This window comes from Xiphophorus hellerii, chromosome 13 (genome assembly GCF_003331165.1).
Source record: "Xiphophorus hellerii strain 12219 chromosome 13, Xiphophorus_hellerii-4.1, whole genome shotgun sequence".
NCBI lineage: Eukaryota > Metazoa > Chordata > Actinopteri > Cyprinodontiformes > Poeciliidae > Xiphophorus > Xiphophorus hellerii.
This window is the reverse complement of record NC_045684.1, coordinates 22390860-22410813: the sequence shown is the minus strand read 5'-3', so window position 1 is coordinate 22410813 and position 19954 is coordinate 22390860. Positions and strand designations below refer to the sequence as shown.

At 39.9% G+C, this 19954-nt stretch overlaps 1 protein-coding gene across 1 annotated transcript in view; it reads right to left on the bottom strand.

Annotated features, from left to right (window-relative positions):
* dlgap3 (discs, large (Drosophila) homolog-associated protein 3) overlaps positions 1 to 19954 on the bottom strand; it is a 162766-nt gene that overhangs the window by 23055 nt on the left and 119757 nt on the right. The window contains exon 3 of the mRNA XM_032580380.1: positions 6547 to 7709. Within this exon, the coding sequence (XP_032436271.1) occupies positions 6547 to 7635 (1089 nt within the window). The 5' untranslated portion in view covers positions 7636 to 7709. The remainder of the gene's footprint in view (positions 1 to 6546; positions 7710 to 19954) is intronic.

Genomic DNA, 19954 nt, shown 5'->3' with positions numbered 1-19954 from the left:
CTCTCTCTCACCTCGTCCGACTTCACTTCATTCTCGCTCCATATTCTCATTTTGTAATCATTTCTTATCTGTCGCTCGCAGGCCGACGATGGGGGAAGAGGGACAGGGAACGAAGAGTGTCGGGCTCGCATGCCACACATTTTGATTGGCATTTGCGCTGCGGATGAGAAACCTTACACACGTCTAACTATTTTAGACGGCTGTAATCTAAAACTTGCCAAGATTCTCTTTGTCTTGTTCAGCTTTTCCGGCTGGACACTCGACCCATGATCCAAGGTTGAGATGCACCGATACAATATTAATATTGGTATCGGTCCCGATACTGAAATAAATTCTAGATTGGTGACAATGTGCCACATCCATAGGGGCAGATCTATTCAGACTAATTCTATTCTTTGTGCTCTGTCCAGAGGTGGGTAGAGTACCCCAGAATAGTACTCAAGTAAAACTAGCACTACTTCGGCATATTTTTACTCAATTAAAAATATGTTGCATCCAAGAGATTACTCAAGAGTAAAAATGTATTTGGTAAAAAGGCGACTCATGTAATGAGTATCTGGTCAAATTATAAAACATTTCAGATTTAAAAATTACACAATGAGACGGACCAAAATGTAAAGTCAAGTGGAGATTTTGGCATTTTAAGGACCAAAATGACAGTAATTCATCTTGGCAACAAAAAATATCAAAATCAGAGAGAGACAACTTTTCCAAATCAGTTTCTTTCATAAGTTTTCAGTATAAAACTTATGAAACTAATAGGCCTGTTTATCAATTAATCGTACGATAAATTAAAACTATTGACGTTATTTTAATTATCGGCATTATCGTCTCTTCCGACCTTTTTCTCTTTCTGTTGATGACACCGAATGAAAAAAGGCTCAACTCCAGTGCTCTCCACTGACTCCTCCCTTCCTCATTTTACTTAGTGTAAAGCCCAGCGCACAAGCTGTCAGCCGATTGGAGGCCCATTTTCAAACCTGACAGACCACACATTAGCCGACAGAAATCCTAGGTATAACGGTTCGATCGGGTTCGGTCCTGCCGTGTGGTGTCCAACAATGGGCACAAAATAATGGCTACAAGTTCAGTAAACTAATTTTAAAACCAGGCATTAATCAATGCTTTACTACAATCTACCTGCAATGCATGTGGCTAGTGTCAGCGTAAAGTTCTGACTGAATGAAAATCATTATAACCTATTTACGTCACGTTAACGAAGAACAGCTGAAAAGTTACCGGGTTTATCATCTGCGGTAGCAATTTCGCTCCAACTCCTCCTCTTGTCATTTCTATATTCTTTGCATGTTGAATAAACATTAATGTTGTTTCCACATATCATCTGGTTGCGCCGTGTCAGCTGTTTGGGATTCCCCGACGTAATTTCCCCTCAGAAAGCACTGAGGAGAATCCGCGCTTTCTGATTGGCTACCTGTTACATTCAACAGGTGGAGTTAAAGCTCCCAGTCGGGAAAACCCCTGATTTAGATCGGAGCGGCAACGACGATCTACCGTAACACACCACACAATCTTAGAAAGAGCAACGTTCTAAGATTGTTGTAAGGGGAAAAATAGGAGCAAAAAATCATGTAGTGTGAATTATTGCATCAGGTAGTCGATGTGCCCATCTTCTCTATTTAAATCTAATTATTACTGAAGGGCAACATAATATACAGACTTCACAATCTACACTCTTTTCATTGAATGCAGTATTTATTTCCACTCTGGCTTTATGTTGTTTAGTTTTTTTTTTTTCAAGTGAGTTTTTTGTTAATGGAGACTGAGAATCCATTTTATTTTTGTTTTTGGTTGTTTTGTTTATTTTGTTTATCAGCTCAAGTGTTAAGTGTTCTTTTGAAAATAAAGTGTATCTATCTTTGGCAAGAAATCGCATGCATTATTACGTCATTTTCAGTGTAAAAAGGTCTTCAAACAATATTATCGTTTATCGCAATAATTTTTGAGACAATTAATCGTTCAGCAAAATTTGCTATCGTGACAGGCCTAGAAACTAACAAAAACTGCAGGTGTGCGTGTCTGGTGAATTTGTGGGTAAAACATGTTTGTTGTTTATTCAATGGATTGAGAATCTAGAAATTTTACTCAAGTAAGATTGGTGATACTTCAAAATAAAATGACTAAAGTAAAAGTAAAAATTACAGCACTGTACAAATACACACAAGTCATTTTTTTCAGTAGAGTTACTGAAGTAAATGCAACTGAGTAATTGTAATTATTTACTACCCGACTCAGGCTCTGAGCAACTTCATTATTATTTATATTGCATTGTATTTATAATTCCTAATTGTACTTTCTGAACCATTTGAAGGAAGTTTTGTTGCAGTTTATTTTTACACCAGTCTATTGTTTCTGTCAGTTTCAGCTTCTTTATTATTATTTTACATTAATTGCTATACTTTTAACGGCACCGACTGAACAAATTAAAGTTGTGTTGTTTCTCTGGCCAACCATGTGAAGCTATTGGTGTATACAAGTGTGCTGTACTGGTGCAGTTATCAAATAAATTTGTAATTCAGTACATTTATGTCTTTCCTTTAAAAAAAAAAGAAACGTTTTCAGTGTATTCAGCTCTATTTTTTTGTATCGGATTGGTATCGGCCGATACTGTACCCCAGATATCTGTATTGGTATTGGAAGTGAAAAAAGTAAATCGGTCAATTCCTAATCCAGGGTGAAACCTGGTATTTGCGTAGATTGACATAACAACACAACAACTTGACTGAGAGAAGAAAATGCATTCACAGATTAGGATTGGCAAACTACAGCAACATAAACTCTTGTTCACATCTAAGAAATCATAAAGCATATCCATAGAAACAAAAGATTGCTTTCATAAATCACAAACATTTGGCGTTCATTCTCAGTTATTTATACCTCAGTGCAAGCCTAGAGGTAACTACTCTTTTGCTTCTGTGAATATGTAATCAGTTTTTCCTGGGAACTGCACAACAAATGCACAGACAGCATAAAGCCTGGAAAACACACAGAGGCACACACGTCTACGGCACAGGAGACAAAATTAAGAGCAATGACGAGCTGGCAGGTAGGAAATGAGAAGGTGTGTGCTAATTCATCTACTGCATCAGTTCCTGCTTTGAATGCAAATTAAGCAACATTAGAGGCACATTAGCGAGAGTATACAGTAGGTGTCTGATGACTTGATGATTGTCATTATCTATATCTGCGCCTTTGAGAGATGCCTTATGTTGGATGGGAGCTGTTCTCATTTGTTGTCCTCCTGGTAAATAGAGTGTTTTAAGAGTCTTAAAGTAGTTTAATCTTTTATTACAGTTATGTAATCTTAAAAAAAATAATCAAAAAATCCAATCTGAGCGCATTTATTCAGTGTGGGACAAATTTCCATGATAAGAAATAATTGGTTGTTTACAAAATCTCCTCTAACAATCCTTAAGAAACAAAATAGACAGGTTTAGTTAGTAATCCATGTCTTCTTGCTTCAATGGAGAATAAATATAAAGTGACACAGGTCAGTTTTACTTAGCAACTCCTTCAAAATGGGAAAGACGCAGTGGACTTGCAACTCAAGTAAGTCTTATGTGTTCTTCACAAGTCACAAAACATTGTACCTGGGTCAAACGAGTAAGATAAGGCTCCAACTCTTTCTTGTGACTATGAAACAGTAGAATAATTCTCCAAAGTTGTTAGAAACTATTCAAAAACTGCAGTTATGTTTTCAGTTTGAGATGCAGTTGAAGCATAGGCTAACTTTAACTAATTTTTTATGCACTTAAGGATTTGCAATGAATAGGTGGAGTGTGTGTTGTACTTACAATATTTGGTTGGTGTCTCAAAAACCAAGCGTTTTTATGAAGGTGTGAATTACCATGTCAAATATATTTTTGGGGGGCAATGGTGCCATTACTCATACAGACGTGCTCTGGGGCAAAGAGCCATATTTCCCATTTTTAAAGCCACTTGTGCTGCTTTTACATGTAAAGTATGCTTGTTGCTAAGTAGCCTTGAATGCCCATCAGCTTATATATCAGATCACAGATAACCGGTTGATTTTTATCTGCTGGAGACAAGAAACCAACTACTTGTAAACATTCTCTATAATTCAAATAATACAGGAATTACACCTTATACAAAATGAAAACAACCGTCTTGTCCAAAACCAGATCTTTGCAGTTCTAGGCGTTACCGGTTCCATAAATGTGTGGAGTTCAACAACATCTGAACACAGCACAGAATTCAGCCAATGCACTGCCTCCTCATTTTTTCCCCCTCCCCAACACTGCCAACACAGTGACACCTGGAGATGAGAAAACCTGCAGCAAGGGAAGTTCTCTCTGTGACCTGAGGTGCGAAGGCGACGGCAGTCTCAAGAACGGAGGCAAATTGTGTGAGGTTTATCCTTTCAGAACGGCAACTCGCATGACCTCGCTCTCCCTTCTATCGGCAAACCTCAGCTGTCTGTAAAGGATGAGAGTTGGAAAAACACCAGGGACTCCTGTGACTACCTGCTGTTTCCGTAGAAACACAGCCCTGCATGGCAGCTCCAGCTCAGCGGGTTGATGTATGCGCGCGTTTCCAATTCTTCCTCTTTCTGTGCTCACTCGGTTGCCTTTTCAGCTACGCTGCAGCAATTACGCGTAAAATTTTAGGAGGCCTGCGTCCGCCGAAGAAGCAGAAGGGCATCCGTCTGTTTCTGTTCCGTTTGGGATTCTCAAAAGTGGCGAGAAGTAGGAGAAACCATTGTTTCGAGAGAAAGGTAGATAACATGTGGGCGTGGATCAATAATTTCTAGCGGTGAAATACCAAGGAAGTCATTTAGGGGTTTGTAGTTTTAAGCACGCTTTCGACAGTTGATACTTCAAAGTTGATTTTTTTTCTGCTTTAAAAATAAAAATCTTTGAGGAAATCAAATGCATTTGCAATGCATCATTTTTAAATGTTTGAACATACAGGAATGTGGATTGTGAGTGTAGGAGCTGCAGAGAGAAGCCACTCTGATGGAATACCAATAGAGCACTGTTACCGACAGGCCATGGTTGCTCCTCATATGAAAGTGTACGGTTGCTATGAAACCACTCGTCATTACATACGATTGTGTAGCTGTTGGCCGTACTGAAGAAGAGCATTTAGCAGAAGTAAGTCACCCCACCTTGCATCTGCTCTTTTTTATTTGACTGCAAAAGCACTCATCTGTTACCAGGAGATGAAAACATCTGTAGACACCAAACAACATTAAACAATATTAGTCTGAATAGTAAGAAGTACTTTCAAAAAAATAGTCTTCCAAACACATTTTCTCTTCCTACCACAAATTTTAATGTACTTTATTGACCGTTCGTGTGAAGTGCCAGTAGAAAATGAAGGGTTTTCAAATCTTTATACTAATAAAAATCTGAATGCATCTGTATGGAGCTCTTCACTTTCATTGTAGTTTTTGGGGAAGTCATAAAACCATCCATGAATTTTCCTCCAAATTACAATCATGCACAACTTTGTGTTTGTCCATCGCATAAAATCCCAAATAAAAACACACCAAAACACACCGCTGACTCCTGACATACACTACATGAAATAATATTCTACATAAGTTCATGCAGAGTGACAGAGAAATATTGACAAACAGGTTTAAAGTAGGGAAGAGTTATTACTTTGGGGGGAAAAAATAGGTTAGTTTGTTGGTCATTGTTCTAATTTAACAGCAAAGGGTTTGGGGAGAATAGCTGATAGCCATCTTGCATTTAGAAGGTTGTAGGTTGGATTCCAGGTTTCTCTTGCCACATGTCAATGTGCCCTTGGGCAAGGCATTTAAGCCCCAACTGAATGTGTGGACATTTGTGAATGTGGCTGTAGTGTAAATTCGGTCGGCAAGACTAGAACAGCACTACATAAATCTAGTCCATTGACAATTTACAACGTGACAGTCATGACTGAAATTAAGTTCACTTTGAAACTTGCTTTTATGGAGTTTACTGCTGCTTCAGCGCTTCAGGCATTCAGACGTCTGATAGTTTCAATCAGTGTCTTAGCAACAAAACAACCTAAAACACACAAACCTTGGTTTCTACCGCTTCGATTTGCTTACTGATCTCATGATCAGTCGAATCTATCCAAACCTTTGGCATATATTTACAATTTAAATAATCCTGAAATGTGTTTTTATTTCTGTATAGCAGGGAAATCTAACAATTGGTACCTATTCAATACAGTAGAGAGATTTTGTGTCTGCATGTGTGTATTAGAAGCACTGAGTGACAAACAAAAAAAGAAGGTGGGGGTGGACTACTTATCTCTCCCTGTGGCATATAGCTTTTTTAGGAGTTATTTATAACTGTTGGAAAACTGCTTCACTTTCTGATGTGAACTACTCAAACTCACAGTACTTTGAACTCGAGCTGCATCAGATCCTTCAGAAGGGTTGCCTGTGAAAACTTTAAGTCTGTTTACATGTGTGGCAGTTTGGCATGAAAAACGTCACATATTTAAAGAAACAATGCGTTTCTTTTGCTGTTGTATTGTATAAATCTTTTGAAAATATTGGTACACACAAACCTGCAGGTAGTGGAATGATCTCTCCTTCAGCTTGTTCTCCAAGGGCACCAGTGCTTTATCGTAACCTCCTCCCCTGGTGGAAGGATAAACCTCCCTGGCCTGACTCACTGTCATGGCCGACCAGGTGCTCCGCTTCAGGGAGTGACTATGGTGGCCATGGTGCCCACTGCCCTCGCCGCCGGTCAGAGCCATGGTGGTGCAAGCCATGCACTCGGCGGATCCGGGTCCTCCGCTGCGCTCCTTTGGTTTCTTCATGGTGAGCTCTTGAATGGCGGCATCCAGACTCTCGTGTCCAGTGGGATAACCCCGTCTGGCCCCGCTGACCAAGAAACTGCTGTCGCTGTCCAGGTTGTCATCGGAGCTCCACCAGCCGGCCGTCCGGCTGCGGTGACGTCGCCCCGACTCGTGCCGAGAGTCGCCACTTTTGCTGCGCTCTCGCGACTTGCTCCTCCTGGTCGAGCGAGATTGGTGGCCTGAGTAGTGAACCTCCTCCCCTCCGCTTCTGTGGCCCCCTCCTCTCTCGCCCCGGTACTCCCCGCCGCCCCTCGTGCCATTGTACTCCCTTTTGGTGGGTGCTTCAAGAGAATGGGACTTGGCGAAGAGCCGCTGGACGGAGTTGACCAAGTGGCGAATACGAGAGGGGCTCTCGCTGCGGTGCTCGGCCCCTCCGCTCGCCGTGCGTTGGTACTGCAGGGTGTGGAAGCCATCTGGGTGGAAGGGAACCTGCTTCTCAAACTGGTCCATTAGGTTTGGAGGAATCCGATGCATCTTTCCTCCATGGCCCGAAGACAGGCAATCCTCGCAGGAGTCGAACGACTGGAGAGGCGGGTGCTGGCTGGGGTGGGAGCGGGGAAAGGTGCCAGAGTGGCTATGGGAGTGCGAGTGTGCATGCGAATGAGAGTGGGAGTGATGCCTCTCCAGTGCCAGAGCCTCAGTTGGACCACCCGAGTAGTAGTGCCCGTCACTACGGCCATGGTAGTAGTCTCTGCCTGGGCCGTCACAGTCGTCCGGCGTACAGTGGCAGGGGCCTCCTCCGCCACCACCAGAGGAATGCTGAGACATGCTACGGCTGACATGGTACCCTTTCATAGGCGCCGGGGCGTGGTGGGCCGTCCGGGCCGAAAGGGGTCGCTGTGGGCGTGACAGGGCTGCACCGGTCTCACCTGAAAGCAGAAGGAAAAATACTAATAAGGTCTTGAAATTGCATTGGGTTTGTGTCTGTGCTAGCAAGTAGACATTCCCAAGGCCAAAAAGCTGATACATACTTGTTCTGTCTAGATTCTGAAGCTAGGTCCTAACACAGAATCCTAGCAGAACCTTTTCTTGCGTGGATTCTAAGAGCTATTCTGTTATTGGTGCAAAATGTAAAGCGGGAGTAGTAACTACACTGCAAAAACACAAACCTGTTTTCCGCTATACTTCAATGACATTATAATCAGACGCCTAAGAGATCATTGGTCCCATTTTGCTTCTAGAATTGCCCTGAACCATTGAGGCATGGACTCCATTTGACCCCTGAAGGTGTACTCTACTATCTAACTTAGAAGGACTCCTTTCAATATGCTGATATTAGTACTTATCACAAGAAAAAGAAAAAGAAAAAATCAAAGAGCTGATCGGCCTTGCGTAGAATCTGTGTGTTCCTCCCTACTCCATGGTGCAAACTGCAGGTCATTGTCATATGAACAACTTCTCTTTCAGCCAGGCCTCCACAATAGTAATAGGTGATATTTTTAACCAGCAACATTAAATGTCTGGCTTATTTACTCCCATTAATAGGTTTGTGTTTTGATCGTTTCTGCCTGACGAGTCAAACAACCTTGGATTAGAAAGTCGCCGAGGGAACAGTTTTCTATTTTTCTGTCGTTTCCACGGTGACAAACCCTTGATCTAAAAACAAATAGTTTTGTGCAGCATTCTTTTTCTTTATTTTATTTTGCTCAGGCACAGGACAAAAACCCTGACAATCACAACACCTTACCAACTCTAAGGAATCCTAAAAAGCAACTGATCTATGGAAGTATGTCATCATAGAGATGGAATCCTTTGATTTAAAAAAATTAAATTTGTTGCATGTATACGAATTACAATTGCATTTGTTACAGGAGAGTGCAGAAATAATTCTCTCTTTCATGGAGTCAGCACAACAGCCAAAGATAGAAGAATAATGCTTTGTTTCAGAGCAACATGTTTTGTCACATAAGCGGCACTTCATGTTTTATTCAACTCGGAACAGACGATGCTGGGGTAAACATTCATCCATCAGACAGTAACAGGTGATTACCAGCAGCTTTATCCTTCACATTCATCTCAAAGACCACCGCTCTGAAAAACAATTAAGAAAAGAACCTCTTTTAAACTCTCTTGTTGCCTTTCTTCTGTTGTGGCGTTACTTCCCTATTTAGCACCTATGCCCCCTTTCTGCTCTTTCTCATTAGATTCGCATCATGGCCGTCCTTGTTGCCTGTCTACTCCATCCTGCCCTTTAGGGAATTTCCAGGCGTTGTTGTGATTTGCAGCAAAGATGTGTTTTATTGATCAACTTGCGTCCAAAATGCAGAGAAAGAAAGTCAGAAAGAAGGATCTCACTTTGCTCATTCCCAAATTATGATGTTTCCGAGAGGCAGCATACAGAACAGTGAACACAACGAGAGGGGAGAAGTGATATTTCTCCAAAAACACAAACGTTCATTTCCTTTCTGTGTATTAGAAATCAATTCCTTTCTTTAAAAAAAATCTGTTTTTGAAAACGATGCATTTCTGTTTGTTGCTTTGGTTACATCAGAAATAGTGCCAGACAACACATTTAACTTGCTGATTTTGGGCCATGTGACAAAAACTTTGAACATCACAGCAACCACAAGGTGGCAGTAATGTACAGAGATGTTAGCTAGCAGTAAATAAATCTGTGTAGACGGCACATGCACAGATACAGACAGAACATTTCGTGGACAGTCACCTAAAATGCATCTTGCTTTCCAGAGGGGCGACTTACAGCGTTGGTAATCGTAGAAAAGGATTCTTTTTAGGAAGCTAACAAAGAAGTACCAAACAATTTCTAAGGTTAGGCATCCTTAAGGTGAAGACAGGTTTACATTTTTGTCGCTCTTCGTTACATTACGAACGTAAAGTTTCATCATGATAATTTGTGGTACTACTGTGATAACAATAAAACTTACAACTATTTATTACTTTTTTTCCCGTAAAGTTTGACTGCATGGCACTATAATCCTGGCCCCACAAGCACAAATACTGCTCTTGGAAAAACACCATTTGTTATATGCTTCTTTAGGACAATCACATCAAGGAGTACGATTTATACCCCTAACATGCACAGAGTTGCTACATTTCATCGAATGTATTGCTATTTATAGATGCACCTTTATTGAACAAACCGTGGATATAAACTGTAAAAATAATCGCGACAATACGGACAATAGGGGTTTTTAAACACCCTTAATTGGGATCTATCTGGACAACGATGAATCAAACATTTATCGTGATAAGAAATGTATCACGATAAATGACAAACGATACGATAAATGCCCACCACTAACTCAGACCTCTTGATTCATACCCTTGCATATGCAGCAATAGAAGGAACAGAGTGTTGACATACGGCCGAGTTACAATTAACACTTTATGAGTAATAAGGAAAAACAAAGGCGTATTGTTTAATTGTGACTGGATTTCTCACTCTGTTGCTTGGTGGAGGAGTTGACATATCTGAAACGGAATTTGAATAATTAAAAATTAATTTGAAAAGTTGGTTTTTTTTCTCCCCCCAAGTAATATGAGTCACATTTTTCAGGTGGCCAGACAAAAAAAACCAGCCAGTTGATGTGTCATTCTCAACAGAGAAGGCAATCTTCTCCACAAAGCATATGCAGTAAATGGAATGAACACACCCTGCAGCAGGAATGTGCCTCAATGAAAGTCCCATTATCCACAAAGCCTGACTGCTGTAAGTAAAAAAAAAAAAAAAAAAAAAAACCCGGTAAAAACTGGATAAAGAACATCTTTGGATTGCTATCTCTTGCTCATGGATAACAACCAAGATTACATCCTAAGTGTTGTAATCATGCTCTTTATTGAGCTTGCATTAAACGGTACCGTTGTAATCACATCCTCTATTAACCACCCCTGCACTGACTGCGTAATAAATCACAGTCACACAATCGGTTCACGAGGCCCAAAAGCATTCGCCGTCATTTCTAAATGTGATCTGTTTGAGATGAAATTACGTGCCGAGAGCCAGAATCAGGCTGCTTAAGCTGGATCATATTCGCCGGGCTCCTGCTCCGGTGTTTGCTGGCCTCACACAGACATGAGATGGAGGACAGATGCTGGGATAATCATTAAATAGAGCGTGGCCTGTTTGCCTTGATTGGGTGAATGAAAGCTGCCAGTGAAAAAGCTCACTCGCGTCGAGCTGTGACATTGGTGTAGCCGTGACGACGGCCCCTCTCAAAGTCAGATTTCTACCGTGAACTGATTTCAGACAGCCGTAGCACCTGGGTGGACTGGGCTACCTTTCATTAGGTGATTGCGAGCAATTTTGCAAAACATAACCTTTTTTTGTTGTTGTTGAGTATTAGTAAAAACAAAATGGGAGTTTACTCAAGCTATGTCTATCTTTCTACATTCTGAATTTCCCCATCGAGGGACAATAAAGGATATTTTTATTATATTCTATGACAGTATAGCATGTACAAGCTGCAGAGTTATGGCTTTCTAAAAACCTCTCTCCATCTCCATTAAATACTTTGTTTGTGGATTTTCTTCAATTTCTTTCTTCTCAAACGTCTAAGTTTTCAATATTTAATTGGAACATCAGATGGTGTAGGACTTTATGTATTTTTGCATAATCTCATCAAAAGTACTGCAAATTCTTTTGAATACGTATAATGCAGATAGTTACATTGTTTTCATTTAGATAGAGCATAGCCTCTTTACTGGACACAATATTTGCAAATCTGATCAGTTTACCACCCTGTGATTGGACCACAGTTAAGTTGGCTTTAATGTCATCATCGTATATTATAAAGCATAATTTAACCAAATTTGGACAATAGTAATTATTGTTACCTTCCTAAAATAAAGTTGTTTTTTGCCAAAAGATGATTAAAGTGAATATACAGTATATATATATATACACACATTTGGCAAAAAATGACTTGGACCATTATTTTAGGAAGGTGGTATTATATGACTATCTTACAATTGTAAGCCAATTTTGGCACAGCAGCACTTTCAAAAACTTGGTCTTGAAGAGACAGAAACCTAAACATGACACTTATGACAACGGATGACAACTAGTCTGGAATCAATGGAGACTAAATACATTTTTTTATTTTTTTCTCAATATTAAAACACACATATTGAAATCTACACAAAGTACTACGACATGTATATTAAATAAACATTTAATACGGGAATAAGAATTTTAGTTTAAAACCAAAATTATTGGATCAAGGCGACTGAAATTGTCAGATTTTCACTGGAAATAGAGCCATCAGACACTCAGCAAAGTTTTCCACAAGAATGAAAACACAATACCAAAGTAGTCAACACTCTTCAGTGTGGAAACTGGCACTGAAGGAAGAAGATTCAAAGTCAGATCATTTCAGTTTTATGAGGATCAATAAAGCTCCTTGCTCATAATGTCCTTGTTTTAAAAACAGTAAAACCTCGTTTTACACTCACATGGTGTGACATCACCACTGCTCCTCATAATTCATGACCACTAAAAGGGTGAAAATGTATTTTAGCGTTTCAAGACAATTATAACATAGGAACAAGCTAATAATCATATTGGCTGCTCAAAGCTTAAACAGATTTATACCATGTATTAATAACATAACATTTGTTATGAAATAATGCTGCTCTTGTACTTTTTTTTTTAAAGAAGTTAGATGAAAAAAGGCTAAAACTAGATATTCAAAGTTTAAGTCAAAGTCTCAGTTATTAAAAATCAAAAGTTCCCCTCCAAGGACCAACATCTTCAAACAAAAACAAAAATTACTGAGTGGGGTGATTTAAGAGCAACTACAACAACAACAACAAAAACCACATTGCTCTTATTACCAACCAACAGTATGTGTCTAATGTTTTGGCGACGACTTGAACTTTCATTGCGAGGGACGATATCAAATAGCATGTTGTGACAGATTGTCTGCAGTCACTTGTGACGGTGTGTGTCCCTAATTCTGAACAGACAGCAAAGTGAGCTCCTCCTCTGCCTGGAGGAGTAAATTTAACCATGTTGTGTTTATTATGAAGCCGTTGGTTTTTGGAACACCCCACCGGCTCGGAGCTGTCAGTCATGCCAGCGTACCAGCCAGGCCCAAATACTCAGGGCTCTCGCACAGAGCGAGAAATACGCATAATATGGTATAAAACACACATTTTAATGTCGGCTGTCGCTTTCCTGGATGCCCTCTCTATCTTTGTTCGTCTCTCATCGTCTCAATCTCTCCTCCTGACCTACTTCTATCCATCTTCTAGTCATTTCCCTCCCTGCCCAGCTTTTCCTCTTTGGTTTTTAATTTGATTTTTTTTTTTTCTTTTAAACCCGTCAATCCATCCTGTCTCTCTGACTTCCCGTCAGGAAGATTATGAAGTTACTTTCCATTTAATATTTCTTGGCATGTGCTGGTCTAATTGGTGCTTTCACTTATATGTTTCTAAATAGGCAATGAAAGATATGTCATATTGTACACACACAGGCTTTTATAGTAGCTCTTTCATTACTTTTTCCAGCCAACGCTTCACCTCCCTCTTTCCCAGCGTCGACGGAAATGCTCAGACGTGTCTCAGTCGGAGCTGTTAAACGTCCTCTTGTCGTTAAACGCCACTCGGCGTCGACAGGGTTGTCACTGAGGTTTTCGGGTCTGGAGCCGTTTCGGTTTAAATATTCATGCGATCACGCCAGCTGCTCTGACCCACTTTGCTAACAGCTGAGTCTGCCTGCTTTCTGGCGTCTCGATGGATACTGGGTCAGAAGCGGCACCACGTCAAGTGGAATACTGTAAGCTACATATCTGGAAAAGAGCGACTAATATAGTGATGGTTTATTTTTTCTTTTTCACTTTTTTTTTTTTAACTCAGTTTTTGTCCGTCTGGAAAGGAAGTACAATTGAAAAGTTCACAGCTGATATGCATGAAAATCAAGAAACAGGAACAGATACTTCTGTTAAACAGATAAACAGAAAAGAAATAATAATAACGATGCCCAAAAAATATTTTTCTGTTGAGAAAACTGAAGCAGCGTGACTTTACGGTTTGCAGTGAATGCACATGATTAGAGATAATTACACCAGAGATCACATGTGTCAGCCAGAAGCTGGTCCACAATCAAACTGTTAGAGAATCAACTGAACAGAACCGCTTATTAAGCTGAGGCTCCTGAAAAACAATGCTATTTAATAGCTACATTGGTCTATGGCATATATGGCTCAAAGATCATAGTGACAAATTTCTATCAGAGTATAATTTTATTTTTTTTTTACTTCTATGTGTTTTCTATAAAAGTGACAAAATTAACCTAAAAATGATTCTTTGAATGGCGGTGGCAGCTACACTGTAAAATGGCTCCCTGACATCCTGGGGTGGGATTCAGTCCCACACAAAGCAGGTGACCAGGACTCTCTATTTCACTCCCCATTGGCTGAATATCTGACAGACATGTTCTATTGTTATGTATATATTTTAAAATTTGATCTTCTTGCGACCCCCGTTCTAATGTCGCCCTGAGTAACTGCCCATATGGCGGCCGATCTCCATTTGTAAGAACTGGAAATATGAGTTTTTCAAACTGCTTCAAGTAGAAGTTATAACAACAAGATGAAGAGACAAAAAGACTTTTTAAACCGCACCCAAAATGGTTTTTATAATCTTAGCTGAAGAAAGCGATAGTAAGTGAGTCTCTAGCTGGAGCACAAACCTCAATCCTGACCTACACAAAAAGCAAAAACAACAACAAGTTACATGAGTCATGGTAGAGTTTTATGTAATCTAAGTAAAGGTAATTTTATTTAGATAGCACATTTTCAGCAACAAGGCAATACAAAGTGCTCTATTGTATTTTTATTACCGTGTCTTAAAATTAAAACTCAAAACAGAAGTTGTAAGGATGGCACTTTTCGTTTCTCAAAGGGACCATAGCTGTAAAAACAAACAAAAAATGAAGCTCTTAGCCAAGCAAACAGGTTGAACCACAAGTGCACCAAAGAATATAGAGTCTGTGTTTGGCAAAACAGAAATAACATCTGCTCAGCAACCTTTGGGTCAATTTAGCACTTTGACTGGTTTGAAGAAAGGAAATGCTCAAAAACACTGATAGGAAGGCAGTAGAGGGTGGCTGAGGAAGTAAACCCTCCATCTCATGAAACTCTCAATAGTTTGAGTCGTATTTGATTGGAAGTTGTTGTTTTTTTTCTTTGCTTCATTATGACATTAAAGTCAAAACGCCAAATTATGGAGATGTAAAGTTGTCACCAAAAAGCAACAATACAACTGAGGTTTAGCATTCCAGCCAGTGAACTTCCAAAACTGCAAAAGGAACAATCACAGGGTTCATAGTGAAGCTGTTTACTTAGCTTTATTTTTAAGGTTTTTTTTGTCTCTGCTCATTGTGATTTATCAATACATTTTTGCAAATATCTCAATACTTGCATTTTTACAGCACAGGCATTTCTGTAATATATTCTAAATGCAGTAGTTATTAAATTCAATGAAACAGTGAATTACAACGTCTTACACGATTAAACAATTTGTGTATTAGGCAAGTTGAGTAAATGCAACATCCATTTTTCAAAAAAGGATTTTACTTATTGTGTGAAATATCAGCTATCCAAACCATCCTGATCCAAAGAGGAAAAAAAAAAATATGACCCCTATTTTTTAAATTACAAATTAACTGTGATTGACCTGATTCTTTGTAACGCCGTGCTAAATTTTACTGGTCATGCCGAGATCTGATTATTGCCAGAACTGTAGAAATCCCTTAAAGCAAAGCAACGCAACATGGGCTTTTCCACAGAAAGAACCGATGGGAGAATACGTTTCTGACAGTCCAGAAAGGGTTACAACACCAGAACAACATCTATGACACCGTTAGCCTACTTTATACCAGTCAGAATCAGAATTCAAAATTCAACATGAGCCAATAGATTGGGGAAAATGTACATCCAAGTCAAAAACCTCTGCTGGCCACAAGCAATACAAAGACTCATCTAACATTTCCCGAAAAAGTACTGCAGTGATCCCAAGCTCTTTTTAGAAAGTGTTGTATAGAAAAGGTGGAAAGTTTTAGAAGTTTTATCATATGTAAAGTCAAACTCGACTCCCTTGCTGCTTCAGGTACCGGAAGACCTGTTGTATGTGGAAAAAACCCCCTAAATTCTGCACTAAGGAGAATGGCCGCCCATCAATTTGCAACCTTATGACCTCAAGCACATGTGAGTTATGATGCAGGACAATGATCTGAACCACACAGACAAGCCAACCTCTGAGCAACTGAAAAATCCTCCAACATGGGTGAAATAAAAACATTTCTGCAAGGAAGAGTGAGCCAACATTCCTCCACAGTGAAGCAAAACACTCATCAGTTACTGCAAAAATGGAGAAAAGAACCGCTCCTAAACCTCGTCACTACATCCATATTTAACAATATTACTTGCTTTTTTAAAGCAATTCATACAAAGTTATGAAGTGCAATTATGGAACGTCCAAAGAGCCGTTGGATGTTGCAGTCTTGTGGTTTAGCAACTCATTGACCGCTTGCTCATATACCCCGATGCACAAGATCCACAAAGCTGCTGTTCATGCACTTCGGTGATTAATTAGAATTCTATCCGGTGTGCCCAAGTATGCAGTCAAGTTAGTCTCAGTCACGTCAAGTAACACATCCCGCAGGTGATTGCAAATGTTTTTAATCAAGCGAGGGTTGCGTAAGCCATGCATGATTGAGAGGTGAGGACAAATCTCTAGCAGGTTGTAGCTGGAGTCGCTTAATTTTAGTCACCAATCTATAATCCTTTCGGCAATTCATTGGGAAAAGAAAAAAGTTCTCCAAGACCTTAATCTAAAATCCACAGCTTCGCTTTTATCGTTTTTTTTAAAGCAAGGTGAATTTGTATTTGACCTACAATTGAACTTTCAGATGCCAAACACGAGTCTTTCACTAGTCCCTCAAGAAATACCAGAACTGCAAAGCTTGTAGGAAGTGACAAAGATATTTTTATTTTCTGTTTAAAAAGGGGGTCAAATCACAGACGCGTTAGCAACCGTATTAGCTTGTTACATCAAAACAAGCAGCTCACATAGTCCCCAAGCTGCTATGTTTGATGTGATCAGGTCACAATGTATCTGGTTTAATGTTTGAAATATGTACACATAAACTAAACTATTATATTTAAACTTTAGCTCATATGGTTTAGTAAGTCCGGTCGACTCAAAATAACTGGGGATCAAAACTGCAACATTGGCACACTGTGTCAGACAAACCACACCCTTAGAGCAAGCCGTTCACCCCTCCGCCTGTGGTGGCGCTGCAACAAGAATGGCAGACGGTAAAGACACAAAAACTTCTGAAGAAGACACTGAACGCATCTTTCCTCATGGAATGTAAACATAAATAGAGTGGCATTAGATTTTAGCAGTTGTAGGATTTTTCTTTTGTCTTTGACAAAAGACCACAAGCCACTTCTCCAGCTAACTCTAGACATACAATTTTGTTTTGGTTGTATTTACCCAGAATGCCCCGCTCCAAATCTGTTTCCTGCTTTTGGAAGCAGTCTCCAGTCCACCTGGCGTTCACATATGCATCCGAACCGCGCCAGAGTTCTCTTCAACCGAACCGAGACAAAGGTCTCTAGAGTTTGCTATTTTGATTTGCGCCAGAGTTCGACTGCGTATTTTACAATAGCCAAACATCTGACACCAGGTGACACAAATTATTATCTTCCTGCTTTGTTACCAGAAAGTAAGTTTACCGACAGCCAACAGAGGGGATTCTTTTTTGACAACCCGGTCGCGGCATTGTCCATTATGGAAATGTGCTAAAGCTGCCCGGCTGCATCCTTTGTGAGCTTGAATACCGGCTTTGTTTGACTGCAGATACAATGAGCCGAGCCACAGCATGGCGAGAGGTAGATATGTCGACCCATTCGGGAATAAAAGCGGGAAAACCGGACAGGCGGGATTGTCGTGGAATAATGGGGGAAGTTTTCATTAACTTTGGTGTCACTCCCATACGTGCCCCTACAGTCAACTTCAAAGACATTATTAACCACTGGCATACTGTTTGCTCATAATGGAGAACGAGACAGACAATAGTGAAATGTGTGAATAAGTGATTGGCAGCGCATTGTGCTGGGCACTTTTCCTTCGGCGCCAGACAAAGACACACACGCTGAGAACCTGGCAGATAGTCAGAGTTGCTTCTCTCAGCTTTTTGCCAAGACTTATCTATTTTCATTTTCCCAGCTTTTTTTTTTCTTTTTTCCTTCTCCCTCTCTGCTTTGGACACACACACACACACACGCCCACACGCCAACTCACACACACACTCTCCACATGCTGTTCTTCAGCTGCGAGTGCCGTAACTAAATCTCCACGATCCAGAGAAAATCAAGGATGATGAGAAAGATGGCAAATTCGAAGGGCGACCCTGAGAAGACGACCCATATAAGAAGAAGAAGAAGAAAAAAAAAAAATTGTCTGGCTGCAGCTCATTAGCTTTGCACACACAGAGGGCTCGAAGTGTAAAATAAGCGACCGAAAAATAAGGATTCACACGATGCCGTTTGTATCTTTCAAGGGGAAAATGCACGGATGCGGCAGTCTTCTTGTTGAGAAGTGGCCAAGTGTTAATATACAAAGATGTTGGAGTAGGCAAGGAAGCGGCGAACATGCGGGGATACGGAGGGAATTGCAGGGAGGAGATGCAGAGTGGGATGGGGGGGCTTGAAATGTTTGTGTGTGGTAGAGATAGAGATGATGAGCACAACACAGGGGAAATATGCTCCCGTCGTAAGGGTAAAATTGAAGAGTGCCTTGGGGGGCAATTTATGTCCTGTTCTGGCAGCGCCCCTCCCCCTCCTGCCCCGTTTTCCCTTCTCTCATACTTTACATACTCATTCAACATAACCAAACTTTTTTGTTTATTCTTATATACAGTGGTGATTTTATATATGTGCAACATGTCTCATTGGCCAGGCGGGGTGGTGGGGTTGTTGTGTAGGCAAGAGGGAGGGAGGATGAGTGTGAAGAAGAGCAACAAAAGAAAAAGAAACTCATGAGCGTAGTAGTCGGAACGTATTTTTCCTTAAGGTGCCTCACATGCAAGATATTCAATTTGTCCCCTCCCCAACACCCTGTGAACAAAACTCAGCATGTGTCTGAGTTCATGGTTTGGTGCTGCAGGTAGAATTTCTACCGTTTTTTAAAAATTTTTTATCCGACTCAGTGAGCAAAAGAGATGCAGCACTGTTGTACCACTGAAGAAGCTGATTCACATTCAGCTTGTTTTCTGTCTCGAACTGAGGCGAGGCGACTTGCATTTCCCAATTGGACTGTCCTGCAAACCATTTAAGCGCTGGGGTTGGATAACATTTTTTTTGGTCAGTTTTAATATTTTGTTTTGCTTGCTGAAAAGTGGTGTCTAACTCGCAATTTCAGACCTGGTTCTCAATTAATCAGTGCAATAAATACAACTGCACTAAGTAGTTTTAGTCTACTTTCTAGTAGAAACATCTTTGTACACTTGGAATAAGACAAAAATAACTTAACTTTTAAGCAAGATATGAAAGCTTGTTTTAAGTAAACAATTCCTTAATATTAATGAAAAATACTACGTCCACTGGCAGATTATTGAAAGTACAAGACATTTTTCCCCTATTATAAGTGAAATAATCTGCCTTTGGAACTAATACTTATTAAAAAAATAATTATATTAAGCATTATTGACTCAAAACATACTCCTATATCTTGCCGAAAAGTTACTTGCAAGTTAGCTTTGTCTAGTTTCTAGAGCAAATATCTTGAAATATCAAAAATACTTCAGGATTTGTGTTTTATTCAGTAAAGGGCAATGTCACTAATTTTAAAGCAATTGTACACATAAAATTCTAAGTAAATTAAAAGTATTTCAAAGTGAAATATATGAGAAGCACAATGAGCACAACAGAGAAAAAAAAACACTACCTTCATAAAAAATTAAATAAAAACCACATAAGCTTCATACAGAGTCTTAATGCAGTTTCTGAAACTGGAAATGAAATGCTTACTTTTTGTCTCGGAAGACAAGGTTTTTTATTTTTGTGCTTTTGTCTTTGTACAGCAGCAGAAATCAATCTCACTGCATTTAGTCAAGCTGTCACTAAAGGATTGTTCAGTTTCAACA